General features: G+C 43.6%; 1 protein-coding gene across 4 annotated transcripts in view; it reads right to left on the reverse strand.

Moving 5' to 3' along the window:
* Positions 1 to 17602, reverse strand: part of SLC23A2 (solute carrier family 23 member 2) — a 112607-nt gene that overhangs the window by 22275 nt on the left and 72730 nt on the right. For all 4 annotated transcript variants that reach the window (XM_033095394.1, XM_033095393.1, XM_033095396.1 and 1 more), the window contains 3 exons: positions 6552 to 6640; positions 5494 to 5564; positions 4361 to 4542 (listed from right to left, as the gene is read on the reverse strand). In XM_033095394.1, the coding sequence (XP_032951285.1) occupies positions 4361 to 4542; positions 5494 to 5564; positions 6552 to 6640 (342 nt within the window). The remainder of the gene's footprint in view (positions 1 to 4360; positions 4543 to 5493; positions 5565 to 6551; positions 6641 to 17602) is intronic.

A 17602-nucleotide genomic window follows, 5' to 3' on the forward strand; every position in this document is an offset into this window, starting at 1 on the left:
GAAGTTTAACAAAAAAACAACTATATGGCAGTGAAGGATACTAAAATTGGTTTATTTTAAACTTAGACCAACATGAAATTTTCATGTTTTAAAAAATGCTACTGACTTATTTCAAAGTGAACACGCTGAGACCCAAAAACACCCCAAGTCTGCTATTATTATTTTAGGTGACACTCCTCCTGGCAATGAGACCTGCACTGTGGTGCTCGCTTTTCAAAGCATGTTTTAAAAAGGACAGGGGACACGTACAGAATCGAAGGAAGGACACCCAGATCTCAGGCCCAAATCTGGCAGCACAAATTAAGTGAGTGGACCAGGCAGATGAGAACTCCGCTTTCTTCCCTCTCGAAAATCCATCCACTTCTAATTTATGTTTATTCTCAAATACAGCTGTGGGGCAAGTAGGGCAGGCGGCCCCACAGCAGAGGCAGAAGGTGGGGGACATGCCCCTGTTCGCAGAGGAGAGAAAAGGATCTGAGCCCCAGATCCTCGGGCCAGGGTTCCATCCACCACAGCTGGCTCTGTCTACCTCACATTCACATATCATTTGCTTGTTGACCTTTCTTTTACCTTACGTATACTATTCAAGAAATGCATACTAAAATGTAGGGAAATTATAAAAGGCAGATAAACAAAAAGAAAGACAAAATCCTGAAGATCACTCATTATTCTATCACTGGGTAACAAGCACGCAGCACGTTGGTCCAATCCTGCACGGTTTGCATTCCCAGGATGTTTATGAGTCATGCTGGGGATAGAGATGAGACTGGACGGCCCGACATCATAGTTGTCCTGGAGTGGCAACAGGTCATCATCTGACCCGAGGTGGCGTCATACTTCACATGTTGCCTCCCAACCAGCTTGAACCCTATTGACGCCATGACCTTGACAGATGGAGATCTGCACCAGCACCTGACATTAGTGACTGCTTAGCATTCCATCTTATAGACGTACCACATCTTGTTTAACAATTGCCATATGGTTGTGACAACACAAACAACTGTGATGGATCACCCCTCCCTGGCACTTGCCTCAGTATCTCTGTACGACAAGTTCCTAGGACTAGAACGGATCTGGCAAACAGTAAATACCTTATTGAAAAGCTTTTAAGACAATACAAACTGCATTACGGATACGTACGGAAAGGCTGGGTGAATTTACAGTATCATTCAGGAACCAAGAACATTCATTTGCTACTCTCTGTAATATAGGGTCTTATCGAACTTTTAAATCTCCACCAATTTTTTATCAATTTAAAAAACTTTATCGTTATTTAATAGTCATTTTTTTACATGTATTACGTAGTTCAGCATCGTTTGCAACAGCAAATATTTTATACAACGTTCATGAGTCTCACCTGGGGAATGGTTTAATCAATTACAGACTATTTCATACTGTTTAACATTGTGCAGTTTTATAAAGACTACATCAAAGCATTGTCTTGGAGAGGTGAGCCCAACAAAAACTGTTGGGGTGAAAAACAAATTATAAAATTATAATAGTAAAGCTGTATATGTACATGTTTGTATTTATACATAAACAATATAAAACTATGGAAGGATAAATATTTAATTTTTACTAGTTAATCATAAGCAGATTTTTTGAGGGGTACGATGGAGGAATGGACTACTACCCTACTTTAGATTTGTCTGTTTAGCTACTGCTAAACTTCAAATGACTGGAATTTAAATGTACCGTATTTTGCCACGTATAATGCGCACCCATGTTTTTGGCTCAAACTTTCAGGGGAAAAAATCTTTCGTTTTAATTTTTTAATTCAAATTTTTATTTATTTACATTCAGGTAATTGTGTTTTGTATCATAAAGGAACTTGAGCATTTATTTTTTTTAACATATTAGGGTACAAGAAATTTTATGTAACAAATAATTACAGAACACAAGAACAGATGCAATGTACAAGAAATTTTATGTACCAGTAACAAATGTAGGATATTTATGTATCATAGAAGGCCAAGAACTCTTCCTCGTTGCAAGTTCATCAGAAGTGCAACAAAACCAATGATCATATTCCAGGGTATTATTTTGCATATGCATATCATTGATTTTTAGAGTTACACTTTTAACTCATAAGCATAAATAAAAGAATTAAAAACATTTACATAGATACGGAATTAGTACTACCCATGTATAATGCACATCCTTATTTTCCCCTCATAAATTTGGGAGGGGGAAGTGTGCACTATACGTGGCAAAATACGGTATTTGGGGGTATAGATAAAATGAGACTTCTCTTGAGTGTTTGGTGATGGTACAGGAGGGCTCATGTTACACTATTTTCTCAACTTTTGAAAACAGGTTTGAAATTATCCCTAAGAAAAGTAATCAAAAAGTCAGTTTTTTCAAGAACACCACAGTTCCCATCAAAGGCCTATACATGATGTGTCAGAAATGTTAGAAATGGTGCCCCATTTACCCTCCCCTGAGACTCTGCCTCTAAATGCCACCTCTATTGGAGTGATTTAGGACCCATGTTGTACAAACTAATCCCCCACCACTACACTAGTGCTTACAGAATCCCTGTGAACATGCATTTTCATAACTGGGGAGGGTAATCCTTTCTACACACTCATTGGCTATTTCTATGTCCTTTTTTTGTTAAATGGCTGTTCATATCATATCTCTCATCCATCACTCCACTGGGACCCTCCCTCTTTTAAATTAATCAGTGAAACTATGAATCAGGGACATTGGCCTTTCTCGTGGAATTTGTTTTACTTTCCCCAAATTCACTTATAATTTAGTTTCAGTGGCTTTTGATATGAGTTTTAAGTGTATCAGAAGTAAAATTTATCGATCTTTCTTTTTTCAATGTCTGCTTTAAGATCTTCCCTATCTCATGATTAAATGTTTATGTAGGTTTTCTTCTAGCACTTTTATGGCTTTATCTTCTACATTTCAGCCAATTTAACTTGTTTATGTAAGTTTTCTTCTAGCACTTCTACGGCTTTATTTTCTACATTTCAGCCTTAATTTAACTGAAACGTAATTTGATATAAAGTAGGAATCTAACTTTTTTTCCCAAATAATTATCTCATTTTTTCTACATAATTCTTCCATTTCCGCTGATCTCAAATATGACTGCATCATATACTAAAATGAATTTTTTCTGGGTTCTATTTCTATCCATCCTGTTCTGCTCTACAAAAATTAGTCCTGTCCCAGGAACACTCTATTGTTATTAAGCTCTGGAATGTATTTTAATTCTTATAAAGACAAATCACCATTCCCCTCCTTCCTGATATTTTTGGTATTGATCCATATTATTTTATTTTCCTATCTTACCCATTGATTAGAACATCCAAGAAAACTTTAAATGATACTGGTGATAATAAACATGCTTATCTTCATTTCTGATTTCAATAGGCAGCCCTGACTTAAGTCTTTCACCATTAAGAATGAGGCATTTTAATTAAAATCTTATTCATGAAAGATCCCTAATTTATAATAATACAAGTGTTATGTAAAGCACGGATGCATAGGCTTAGTAAGCACTGTCTGTTATTAAATCATTACAGAACATTTCAAAAAGCGAAACAAAAATAACTGGAAGTCCTCTTGTGTTTTAAAAATTTTACTGGTCGGTAAATCAGTCTTGGAACCATTTCTCTATTATGTGATCAACTCTTACAGATGCTCTATAGACACACAAGAGAATGTCCGTTCTGTGTGTGGTATACAGAAGACTCCATGGCTCTAATGGTATAGGAGGGCTCATGTTTGATAATCTTACATCATTATCAAAGTCTTGGATGTCTTTACTATCATTACTTAAAGGGGTAAGTGGCATTTTTCATAGGCTTGAAGTCCTGTACAAAAGGACTGGCAGTAACTAGCAGGACTCTGGCTCCTCACTGGTGTGCACAGCTCTGTCTGGCCTGGGAGCCATGTCTCCTTCAATGCCAACAGGTGCCCCTGTCAGTCTGGAAGTATTTTTGAGTCTCACCTAAAGGATTCGGCTTCCTAGTGTTTCAATTCATGTGCAGGAGGGTTGGCATGGCCTCAGAGGTCAAGAGCTAATAACACCACCATCTTACCCACTCCCAAAATTTGAAACCTTCCTCTACACATCACTGCCAGAGCTATCTTTGGCATACCTTGACTCTACGTCACTTTCCAACCTCCAGGTCTAAAACACCCTTCAGTAATTCCCTGACATGAAGCAAGTAAAGTTTAAACTGGCAGACCCCTCTTACTTAGAAAAAAAAGGAAACCAAAAACAACAAAAAACCTACCTCCTAAGTCTATGTAAATGTTCAAAATGTTCCAAGAGGCTGTCTCTCGATGGTGGGAATGGGGGAGACTGTTACCATCCACAACTGAGTGGTCTCGGAATACTTACAGCATGGCGATGCCCCAGTGCTTCCCTGCTCTCTCTCCCGCTGCCTGGAAGCCAGAGAGGCCAATGAGGGCCACCGTGGGCGTAATGGTCAGGGGCCCGATGTATTTCAGCAGAGCCCCAGGCAGGCCTAGGAGGCCGATGACCACTTCTATCAGGGAGGACATGATGATAGCCCCCTGGATCTGGAACAAGCAAGGGCACAGACATGAGAGTAAGCTGCTTATCTATCACGTACTCTAAATGTCACCTCCAACTACAACTGACAATTCTGCAAGGCATTGAGTTATTATGTAACAGGCATGACACGGCTGGAAAGTTCGCGGAAACTCCAAAAGAAACCAATGGGTGTGACTGGGGCCTAAGTATGACCTCACTGACGTAAGACTATTACAGAACTGAGCACGGGACACAAAGCCAACTGGCGTTTTCCACTGATAAATGAGAGAGGAGTAATTTATAATTCGTTAGGACACACGACATTCAAAACCAGCTTCAAAGGAACACTATAATGAGGCTTCTTGACTTTAAAAAGTGAGCCATAGCAGGACATTTAAAAGACAGTGTTATTGACAAAAACTCTAAAGGAATGTTTCTATAGTGCAGAACGGCTACGCTGGTTCTGAACTAATGGTGAATGATCTTAGAGGTTTTGAAAGAGTTGGATAAATTGTCAGCCAGCCATTCTTCATGTCTGAGGACTCCCACGACCCATTCTGTTCAAGTGCACTGTAACTAGACAATTATCTTCAAGTCTTTCCACAAGTGCAGGCAAACACTGAGGCCAGAATGAATGGTTCTGCTGCCTGTTGACAAGCCTCTGAAGCTTCTTTCAAGGGAGCCATGCCCCTCAGCTGGTTACACTGGAGAGGGTGAGTGGGCAGGTCTGTGGGGGCACCAGAGCAAAGACGGAAGGAAATAAAGGATGAGAAATAATACTGTCTGGCTGCACAAAGCATTTCTGAATGCTTTATTTTATAGTGATGTCATCTAAATTTAGTTTAACAGAAATAAACATGTCAGTAGGTGAAAAGTAAAGGGCTTAGTGCAAGCAACTGCAATTTTGGGGGCACAACCAACACTGAAGCTGAGAAGAAACACAAAGCAGCCACAAGCAAATGACACTCATCTTTTACCTCGCGTATCCGAGGATACCAGATGTGCTCTGTGTGTAACAGTTCTGTTGTTCCGTTGGCAACTGAAACATCTTGAAAACAAAAACAAAGACAAAATTTTTCTTGGAGTGACGCCGATATTTCACAAAACACATTCATTTTAGTCTTAAGAAGAATTTCCTCCCTGTTTTAAGTATATTTGTATCAATACCCATCCCTAAAATTCAACAGTACGGCTTACCATACTGAAAGGTAGATTTCCCAATGCTAATTTAACCAAATTTATTCATCGACTGAGAGCTCCCAGCTTGTCAAAAGCTGACTGAACTGGTGATGCACAATGCTAGTGCCAGCCTCACACAAAGACCAACCTTTGCAAGCAGCTAATTGAAATGCCCAATAGCAAGGCTGCCTGACTGAGGGTGTAAAAACCTAGATAAAGCAGAGGGCCTTCTCCAGTCCCCCAATCAAATCAGTGGTCACAAAGTAACTCCTAGGAGCAAGAAAGGAAGTGAAGGCTGGAAAAACTTTGCTCCTAGAACCTAAAATGGAAGTTTTTTGAGAGTACCATGGGGTCTGGCTTTTCTCAAATCCCCTATCTCATCTTTTCCTGACCTTACAGGGTTACTTAAGGACCTTTGCAATCACTATGGGGATAAAGGGGATGAAAGTCATTTGCAGAAAACCAAAGCAGCCAGATCCTTAAAAAGCAGAGATGTTTCAGAGAAGGGATGCTGACGCAGCAAAGAGAGTGATTACTGGTGGTTCATAAAATCCACTGAAAGAAAGAGGCAGAAAAATAGCACAAATATTTTTCTCTTCCATTTCCATACTTATAAATTTCATTAGCGTAGAGAAATGAGGTCCCTTCTGGTTCTTACTTGCTCTGGGGTTAGGGATGAACGAGTGGATAGAGAGAGAGACAGAAACACGATCCACAGATTGGAGTGTTCTAAGCTGTTTGTTGGTTTGTGTTTTCTGTGCTTGATTCCAGAAAGGATTTAAAGCTGCCAAGGGCCTCCCTTTTATCACCTGCATTAAAGGACCCCAATGACATATGTGGAAATAACTGCAATTACCTGTGGTGTTACATTTCCATTTATCTAAAGACAGGATGGCTCGAGCAGGGGCCAGAAATGCAAAAGCACTGGCCTGAAACAGGGGTAACCTAAAAGAAACGAGACCAAAACCATGATCACGGCATCAGGAACTACCGAGGTAGTTCACTATTTGACAGCTTAACAGTCTTTTCCATAGACAAACAGCACATGAGTAAATGCAGGCACACCTGGAAGAAAGAACCCCAGTCTGCAAAGATCTCTTCTGCCATGCAGCCAGGGCCACTGGCTTCTCCATCCACCCCTCCTGCTCTCCCCAAGACAGCCCCAGGGTGGGCCCTGGGGGAGCCCTGCAGTCAGCACCAGCACCCCAACACCGGCCCCTGCCATCGCCACCTTTCCCCTTGGGGGTGGGGCATGTTGGCCGTTTGACATCTCTCTTTCCTGCCAAGTCTGTGAGCTCCTCATTAAACATCACTGTATGTCTTGTATTTCACCACCCTCCACCTCCTCCTCCCTTTCAAATTCTTAACGGTTATCAAACAAAAAATTTATCTTCCTGTGTGGTTCCCTTTTGTAAGTCAAACACTACATCGTAGAGGATAAGCATTAAAATCACATTAGTGATCGAGATCTATTGAGGAAAAGGAAAGCTGTAAGTTACAAATCAACAGTAAATACAATATTCTGCTTAATCATAAAAAAGATTCAAAAGTGTTCTACACCTTAATTTTTAAAGGACCCAGGAAGAATGCAGACTCTCCATAAAATCTCCTGCTCATATCCTCAAACTAAATGCAGATACTCTTATGTCATCATTCAATTATATTACAGATACTTCATATTAACTTTATAAACACTTGAGCTACTCAAATTGAAAAGATTTTGTCATTTTTTATTGGGTATGTACAGCATTTTCAGTTAGTTTTATTAAGGTGGCTTTACGGGCTCACATGAGAACGTGATCACTACTTTTAACATTACTTTCAGGGTAAAATATAAAACTGGCTCCTGCTTGCTGGGCTGGGAACTCCCAGACGTCCAGAGCCTTCTTAAATATCACCAAGCAGCCTCGTATCAGGGTCCTGGCCAGCAGGATGGGAACCCAGCTGGCTTCCCCTGAGCTGTCTGACTGTGTCCTGCTCTGACTGAGAGAGGAAGTAGGCTGAGCAGGCAAGCAGCCGCTTTCCAAGTCCAGAGTCGGCATGCACCATTTTGAGGCAGATGAGGGTCAAGACCCTCTTGTTCTCTTGGCCATTTTTATCATGCAATGACATCAATTGAGAGTAGGCAGGCCGATGGCTTTAAGACATAGGAACAGGCTGCACGGTGCACAGCAGATGCACTGCTGGCGGCCATTGACACGGGCGTGCCCTCTGCCAACCATCCATTTATAATTAATTACCTGTCAGAGGAACCTATGGCATAGTGCTGTCAAAGTGGAAATGAAGGTCACCTGAAGTGGGCATGTGTATCAAAGGGGAAAAGACGGTTTCATTTCAACACAAATTCCTTAAGCACAATTTTTCAGCTATGTACAGAAAGGGTAAAGGGAGGTCAGCATCTAATTAGGAATGGACACCACCTCCAACGGTCCAAACGGCATCTATTTTACTGTTGTTTCAAACGTCAAGCAATGCGTCCTACGGCACTGTAATATGGGTTGCACTTAGCAAGCTCGTCCTTGGGAACGCTGCACTGGTGACCACTGGACGTGGGCCAGTGAGGACGACTCTGGGTCCCACTCCTGGAGACATCAATTATTTCTGACCTCACTCCAAACCTGATCACAGCCTGGACACCTTCCAGGGCAAGCATTTTATGGCTTCACCACGACCAGAGGCCCTGAGAGCTCTGATACACAGACGCTCACTCGCTTTCAAGCCAGGAAGACCCTGGTTCCTTTGAAAGTGGGCGATAATAGGAAACTGCCACGTGTGCTGCCCCAGGCAACGTCTCCCGTGATGACGGCTTAGATGTTCACCACTCAGCCAGGTGCACTGCCTGCCACCAGCAGTCCTGGCTGGGGGACGAGCGACTGCTTTACAGTAAGCAGCAGTCAGTACCCTCGCAGTGAGGTGTGGTCTCCAGAACTGGCAGCATGAATCAGTGGCTTTCCCTTTCTGAGGGAAAGTTGCAACAAGACCATAAGACTCCATTCAACAAGAGCTTCCCTAAATGACAAGCAACAAAGCCAATTTTCCAAGAGAAAGACTGAGCATGACAAAGCACTTGATAGTCTCATCTCATAAAGCGGCTTTTCAGGCACTTCAGCATGAAGATCTCGGCCCTAGGCTCCTCCCTCTGCACCTGACTCACAGGAGCACCCAAACTTCCGGTCCTTGGGCTCCCCGAGTAGACAGAACTGCCTGCTCCTTAATTCTGTACTGACGACTGGAAAGGAAACAAGTGTTCTGCCCTTCTTTACACCTGTGAGCCAAATCTGGCAAACTACCTGCTTGAGTGCATCAAGTTTTCCTGGGACACAGCCACCCTCATTTATTGATGAGGCACCTACAGCAACTTTCGTGCTGCGAAGGGACCATGGAGCCGTCACAACAGAGAGCACAGAGTCTAAAATACTACTGCTTGTCCTTTTCCAGAAAAAGTTTGCCGACCTTGTGTACAAGGAAAGTTTATCTTAAATATGTGAAGAGGTGATGGGTTTTTGCAGATGAAAAGTTTTTCAAGTTAACAGGGTCACTAGATGTTCAGAGAAATTCTGAGCCTTTGTCATGATGCACTCTCACGTCAGGCTTTAGCCCCAAGACAAAAAAAGAACCTAACCAGCCCCAGACAAATGCTTACTTTGTTCAAAGCCCTGCTGGAGGCACCCCATTTCCTCCTCGGTACCCAGGTGACCCCAACCCTTCCCCAGCCTGGCCTCTCACTGGCCTGTTCACAAATCTGCACTTCAGGCAAAATGGTCCAGGTTCTTGCTTCTGGGACTTTGCTCATCCCTTCTGCCATCCACCCATTTCTAATGTTCAATTTTTATTTATCATTCAAGGCACAAAGCAAATACCACTTCCTCCAGGAAATATTCCAGGATCTCCTTCTTGGGATTTATAATGTGTTTCCCCTATTACTTAGGACTTTCTGACCACGATTTCTATAAATCACCCCCAAGTTGCCAGGAAGCTGCTTCATGATTCCTTGAGAGTCACTAGTTAAAAATGGAAATTACTGCATTTCACCCAGCCCTGGTTAGTCAGAGCTGCTAGTGGAGTCCTTGAATCTGGATTTTGAACAACAACTTCTGGGTGAGGCTGAGGCACCAGACACTGCAAAGGCTGACAACCCTGGGGCTAGATGAAGGGATTTATTATTCTGGTCATTTAAGAAGCATTTCTTGAGTGTCTGCTTGACACAGACACAATTAAAGCAGGTATGACTATGGAAAAAACTACCCCTGGGCCCTTGAGGGGTTTCTGTTGTGTGAAGGAGAATAACCATAGCCATCGTGAAGGGCGGTGAGGGGGGCAATGCAGGGTGCTGTGGGCACCTGTAGGAAAGTCACTTAAGCAGAAGGAGGACGAAAAGCACATGCAAGGGGTTCCGAGTAGAAAAGCATGTGCTACATGAGAGTCAACAAATAGACCCAGGAATCCTGGAGAACTAACTGCAGAGACTTTACTGTAGGTGGCAGCACGGGGGCTGAGGTGATGGTCAGAGGGGACCAGGTAGCAAACGCCCTCTTCCTGCAGGCAAGAGGAAACTACTGAAGGACCTGCTCTGAAAGTACGGCTTTGGCGGAACTGGGAAAGATGACCTTAGCTCCAAAACTCTTCTCGGAAGGCATTCCGACAGGCTGTGGCCGGCTCCATTTGTGGTCTTGGTTTGCTGACCCCACTAATCCTGCGCTGTCGGCTCAGATGACCTGCCATCCCAGGGCGGGTCTCCATGTGCACCTCGGCCCCTTCACAGCACTGAGGACATCTTCATGCTGACCTGCCCAGGTGCCCGTGGGCTAGAATTGCCCTAAGAACAGGAACTGGGACCGTTTCACCCATCACTGTATCCCCAACACCAACTTTTGCTTAATAATTAATTGAAGGTGCAATTTACAAATATTATTTGAAATTTTGTTAGACCAGAAATAAGAGGTTAAGTCTTTTGGCCATGTTAATTTTAACTGCAAATTTGGGAGAGGACTTTTAGATTTAAAGCATTGGGTAGAGAGAATAAGGAGTAAAATGTGCATAAATTTTCCAGACAAAACCAGGTAATGCCCCTAGGCACCAGGGGCTTGCAGTCCTCTGCTGGTACCATCAAAGAAAATGTCTTAAAAAGTCTAAAAGGCAATGGTCCTACAAGCAGCAACATGAAGGTGTGAAATGTATCTGCCCAGAAACAAGCCATTTAATGACAATGAACAAAAACAGAATTCGTCAACACAGAGTATATACTCTTGTACCTGGCTTCCTCCATCTAGCAAGAAAATCAAGTTGGTGCAAAACCTTTCATTGCCAAATAAACATGAGTCTAAACTGTAGCACAATTTAAAAACAATCTCTAAGAAATGTAGAGCCAACCTGGCTCTGAGGAGCTACAGTTTCATTTTTGAATTTGCTATCAGGAGTGTGTGTCCTAAGTGCTTTTGAAGAAAAGCAAAACACAATTTGTCAGAGAAAACTCTTGATTTTTAACATTTTCCAATTGTTTTACTGCATGTATATGCCAATCTGTCAGCTGAGCTGTTGGAAAGTAGCTTGCAGACGTGATGCACTTCACCCAGTCATTTTAGCAAGCATAAGCATTTTCTGTCCCATCATCGCCTCTCTGTATCACACCCCAGAAATGTGACACTAGTTTAATAATGTAACCTAATATTCAGGCCATATTTAAATTTCCGTTTATAAAAGTGCAAATATCTGCCCCACTCCCCCAATCTAATCAGTCCCTATGCTGTGTTTGGCTACCATGTGTCATGTTTAGAGCCAGGTTAAAAATTTTTTTGGCAAGGAGACTGCTGGGGTATCGTGTACATCTTACACCATCGCATCGGGAGGCCTGTCACCTCAGGATGTCCCCCAGACTGTGGGAATTCTTGGTTAGGGTAGTGACTGCTGGAACTCTCCATTTTAAAAGTACCTTTACCCTTTTGTAATTAATAATCTGTAGGGTGAGTTCTAAGAATTGTGCAATTATTATATCCCACTAGCTTATTAACATTCTTGCATAGTGGGCTTAAAAATTCTGAGTTCCTAATTTTATCATCCCATCTGTATCTGTTAGCGTCCTTTTGTAAAAAACGGCTTTCCTCTGTCCCGACTCTCTCTCCCTCTTTTGCTCTTTGGAAATTCACTGTAGATGCATGAATTCCTTCTTCTTTAGTTCTCTAATTCACTTCCGTGACTATCCTTTTCAATAATTAAATTGTCCCAAACTCGCCCAGAGCTGCTCAGTCAAGTAGGTTCCCGTTTTTTTTGACATTAAAGGCCCCCCACGTCTCCCCACTTTTGTGAGCAGTTCCTTGCTTTCAGACACAAGATGCTCCCAGCTCAACTTGTCCTTGTCTCAGCTCCGGCCCTGGAGTCAACCACTTCTCTAAGGAGCCCTGGTTCATTCTGATGGAAAATGGTATTTCTAAACCGAGACCTGAGCACCGGGGGGAATCACTGTTCCTGGGTGTCATTCAGTGACGAGAGGTACAATTTTTTTTTAAATTATGATTATTTTTTAATCACGGGTCCTAATGATACCTCCATTTCAACCCAACACCACTGGATTACCTTCTTTCCAGATTCGTAACTCTCCTCCTACACCGAGCATCCCGATCCCTCACACACCAGTGTCCTCATTCATGTCTCCTATCCTATGTCATCATGTAACACGTCCCAGGATTATACCAATATCACTATTGACTAGACTACTAAGTGTAAGATTTCTAGTTTTTGTCCTTAGAATATATTCCATTCACGGGATACAAAGTACTATGTTATGAAGTCTGGGAATTCCTTTCCTCTGTTAGCAATTTGACATATAGTTAGGTTCACTTGTTTCTGTTCATATATATTCAATTTTAGGGTTTTCTTTTTGTTCATCCTTTTAGATGTTATGTTTTGAATATGCTGAACATGTGTACAGTTTAAAAATCAAACCATATAAAGAGATATACCAGGTAAGTCTCACTCCCATACAGGTATCCTCCAAACCACTCCCACTTACCCACTATAGTTAACCACTTTTATTAATTCCTCCCTTATCCTTGTTATTTCTTCTTTCTTACCAAATGTGCACTCACGCGCGTGCGCGCGCGCACACACACACACACACAGACACACATTTTTTGCCATTTGTTTTTTTCAATATATCCTGAAACTCATTCTACACAAGTTCACAGATTTTTCTCATTCTTTCTTAGGGCTACATAGGACTCCAATGTATGATGTACTATAGCAGCCAGTCTCTTACAGATGGGCATTTAGGCTGTTAATATTTTGCAATTACAAGCTACACAACATTATTTTGCATTTGTGAGCATGTATCTTCAGGGTAAATTTCTACTAGAAGTGAGGTTGCTGGATCAAATAGTAAATGCATATGCAGTCTAGACATTGTGAAATCCCTCTTCATAGGGGTTGAACTATTTTTGCTCCCAACAGCAATGCATAGGAAAGTCTGTTCTCCCACAGCCTTGCCAACAGAATGACTTGTCAAGATTTTATTTTTTGTCAATCTGACAAAGGTGAGAATATCTTAGGGTGGCTTTCATTTGTGTTTCTCTTATTGTAAGTCAATTTGATGATCCTTTTATATGGTGAAGAGCCATTGCATAACTTTTTTGTGAACTGTCTATGTCTTTTGCTCTTTTTTCTATATGATTTTTGATATTTTTAACTTTGATTTTTAAGAGTTCTTCCTATATTAGAGATATTAGATTTTACTTGTGATATGATAAAAATACTTTCTCCAAGTTTGTCATTTTTATTTATCGTGTATTTTTATAATGCAATGTTTCAAAAAAAAATGCTTTTCTATCTGCCATCAAATTTATCATCCTTTGATTGTTCCTGGAGTTTGAGTCCTAGTTTAAAAGTTTAAAACCACACTTCTACATTAAAAAGGGAATTTACTGTTATTTCACACTAACAATTATACAGTCTCATGACTCTTGCATTTGGATCTCTAATCCAGTTTGAGTTGATTCAAAGAAAACTTAACTAAAGGCAACTGTAACCTTTGTCTTCAAGTTCATGTTATTCTGGCTTTACAGATAAATACTACAAACTACATGAACTATTTTAATTAGTACTTTAAATGAGAGAGACTCCTTGAGAATCTTGGTGGGAAGCAGCTGACAGGTGCCTCTCTCCTCCCAAGCCATATAGCAGGAGGCTTTGTCGAGACAGAGCCCAGGAATTCCAGAGGGCTAGCTGGATATGATTTTGATAACCTCCTTTTCAAACGTGATGATACTATCAACTATTTCAGGTCAAGGGCTATTAGCCTAAAATACTTTTATTACTCCAAGATCTAGCCAGTCACAGAGACGCACGAAGGAATTCCTTGGGGTGTGGCAGTGTCCTGTTGGTTGTGTGACTGCACACAGGGGTAAAAACTCATAACTGTACATGTAAACGGCAAATTTTACTATATGTCAATTACCCCTCAGTAGATAGGCTTTAAATTATGCCTATAAAGTATCTTTCTGAGAGTGGAAATGGGGGAAAGATGACAGCATATACCTGAAAATACTAGCGTTATACTGAATAGCTAATACAAACCACAACATTTAAAAAGGGAAGTGCTTCCCTCCTGATTCTTAGTGAGAAGCTCTGTCCTTCAGGCCGTGGAATGCTGCTCTAGCCCACACAGCTTTGCCACGGAACCACCTGCCTGAAAAGGAAGGATAAGGGGGAGACACAGTGGGGCATGAAGAGAAGGAGCAATTCAGAGCGCGTGGGCAAGGGCAGGGCAAGCGGGATGGGCCGGTCAAAGAGAGAAGAAAAGACTGTGGAGAACTACATTCATGAACCCCACGTATACTAAGAGGGGCTGTCAGTCTCCTAGTTCCCGGGAATCTCAGAAACATGAACAAAAACGGTGTGTTAACTGAAGCGGGAAACCACCCAGAAAAGCACACCTGACGGTAGGGTGGCCGTGGCGAGCACCCGACCGCCTGCTGTGCCCATCAGGCCCGGCTCCATGGGCATCCCAGCCGGTGTCCCCGCCCACGGCAATCCTCTGCCTCCCCTGTGCCTTCCTGCCTCCTTCCCTTCCGGAAGGCCCACTACAATAACGCCAACAGGCGAGTGTGGACAGGTGCCAAGGATTAGCTCATTTGCTGCTAACACTTTTATTACTAATACCACCATTTTATAGACAAGAGAAGGGGGCTTTGAGAGATAAGGCTGCCTGCCTACAGGCACATGAAAATGGAACGAGAGCCATGCCCCCTGTAAGGTCAAAGCTTCCCAATGCAACTGGTTAGGGGAGCGAGGCAAAGCTCCTCCCTCCTCCAAGGTCATTACCTCCAGGTTATCACTAACCGCCATTTCTTTAATATGCTATCTAAAACATTTTGAGTTAAATGCACAGCAATTTTTATTATTTGGTGGGAAAAACCCACAACTTGATACCACGTGCCTGACTGACATCAAAGAATGCGAAGTCACCTATGTAGAAATTTTGGCAAAGTTCACCCTCAATCAACCACGCCTATGGCGCCACCTCCTAGTTTACAACAAATAAGAGGGACTATGGAACAAATCAAATACCATCAGGAAGACACAATCAGACAAATTCAGATCATGGGACACCTGATGAGACAGACAACTGGCCTGGATTCTTTAAAAGAGGGGTGATAATGGAGGGAAAAGATGGAAACCATTTATTATTGAGACCGGAGTGACACAACAAACAAATGTACCCCATGCACTTGAATGGATCCTGGTTCAAGAAAGTGGAGGGGACAGCCATAAAAGATATCTTAGGGACACCTTGGGACATTAAATACAGACTGCATATTCGATGACATGGTAGAATGATTACTGTAATGGTTACACAGAAGACCCTCCTTCCTAGGCGAGTATTCAGGGGTAAGCCAGCATGCTGCCTGCAACTTTACTTTCAAGTCAGTCCAGAAAGATGATGCACATACACCCCACATAAATACATACACAGAGAGAGAATGTGGGGGGAAACCCAGACTCTCCTACCTCCATCCCTCCACTCCTCTAAGTTTTACCAATAGTTCAAAGCACCAAACCTGAGACCTTGGCGAATCCTGGAGCTGCCCCTGTACTCAGTGAGCACATAATATGTACCGGGCCCCCAGAACCCAAGGAGATGCAAGACAGGGGGGCTCTCTCCTCGGGGCAGACGACTCTGTTACAGACCAGGTTGCTCCACTGGCTACAATGAGTCTTTTGTCCCAAATCCTACCTTTCTCAGCAAAGGAAGGTTCTGCGTGTCGACAGCAGGTGTGAGATGGCCTGGAGAGGCCACTCTGGGAGGGGCCACCCCCCCTGCAGCCTTTTCTTCTGCTGGAGAGCTCAGAGTGATGTCTCCAGAGGCACCTGGAGCAAAAGGCTGGGGGTGTCCCCCCCCCAAAAAAAACCACAACACCTGCTACACCTCAGGGAAGGTTGGGGAAGGTCAGCGTGGCAGGTGAGGGGCAGGATCTTGGACGGCCCTGCTTCACCCCCAGCTTGGCAGTGACACCCAGGGACAGAGACCCAGGAAGCTGGGAGCTGCTACCAAGACCTGGTCTCTGTTGGGAAAGGGCAGCCAAGGTGAGGCATCAGCCGCGTCCTGTCTGAGTCCTCCCCGGGCCGAGGAGGCGAGGCTGCTGCAGGCTGCCAAATACCCTGCTCTGATCTCCCGGGATTTTCAAGGCTTAGGACTAATTCTTGGAACAAGCCCGCAGGGTGGCTGGGATTGACATCACAAATCGACCAGAACCACGGATTGCTGAATCCTCATTCAAGGCAGCTCAATGAAGACCTAGTTGAAAGCACAGTGCAGGAGAACGAGATCAAGGGAGAGGATGAAACGGCGAGGTGGGGGGAGGAGGAGGAGAAGGCGGGAGACGGAGAAGGCAGAAGAAGCAGGCCTGGCAGAAGTCATCTGCCCCCACCCCTGCAGGCAGAGGCTCTGGGAAGCACTACAGCCATGCAGGTCACACAGCTGGGGCTGAGACTCACAACCTCCATTTCAAAACAGTCATGGTTCCCAAAGGAAAGGAATCACTCTCGTGCCAAGGGAGAAGCAAGGAGGGTCTATAGCCTGTGCTGCACTAGACACACTCCATGTGGCCTCCGCCCAGCCCGTGGGAAACATGTCCCCAAAGGAGTGTGTGTGACGTGGTGACATCTTACAGCTGGCAGTCTGAGCCTACGCTCAGGTTTGCAGAGGCACACATCTGTGTCCCCTCCACTGTTTCCCTATCAATTTTGGTTATTTTTCTGGAGAGAAACAGGTGTCCAGGAACTGCATGCCCCTCTCCACCAGGCTGCCCAGGGGGAATGAGGAGGAGGAAAGCCCTGGCCACAGCCCACAGCTCGGGATGCGTACACTTTCTCCCTTCCTCTGCTCAAGACCTGCAGGTATCTTCATTTCCTCAAAACAAAGGGCCCATTCTTCACAAGCACGGACCACAGCTCGGTGTTAGGTCCCGGGCACCCACTAAATCCAGTGCGATGGAGTATCAGGTACTCGGCAGGTGAGAGGCAAATACGCAAAGAAGTGAACAGAACTCACACGCAACACCGTCAACCACCCCGCGCTGGAGAAGTCTGAAAATCTGTCTTAGAAATCATGGAAGCTGACCATGAAAACCTTTTTCTTCTGCTGCGCTAAGCCTAAGGAAAGGAGTGCTGAACTACCCCCCAAATACCCACCAAACCAACCAACAGAAATGCATCAGTGATCTGCAACCCTATGGCTGTGACGTTGGGAGTAAACCCCACTAGTGGCTACAGTGGCGCTTCCCTCCAGCACTGTCCCACCCTCTATCCCCTCTGCCCCGACTGCTTTGTCTGTGTTATTTGACCCTGTGGTGACTGGGAAGTAAATAAATATGTAAGTCTGTTGAAATGACCCTTCACAGACTGTGATGAGGGTCT

The sequence above is a fragment of the Rhinolophus ferrumequinum genome, chromosome 23 (genome assembly GCF_004115265.2).
Source record: "Rhinolophus ferrumequinum isolate MPI-CBG mRhiFer1 chromosome 23, mRhiFer1_v1.p, whole genome shotgun sequence".
NCBI classification, from domain to species: domain Eukaryota; kingdom Metazoa; phylum Chordata; class Mammalia; order Chiroptera; family Rhinolophidae; genus Rhinolophus; species Rhinolophus ferrumequinum.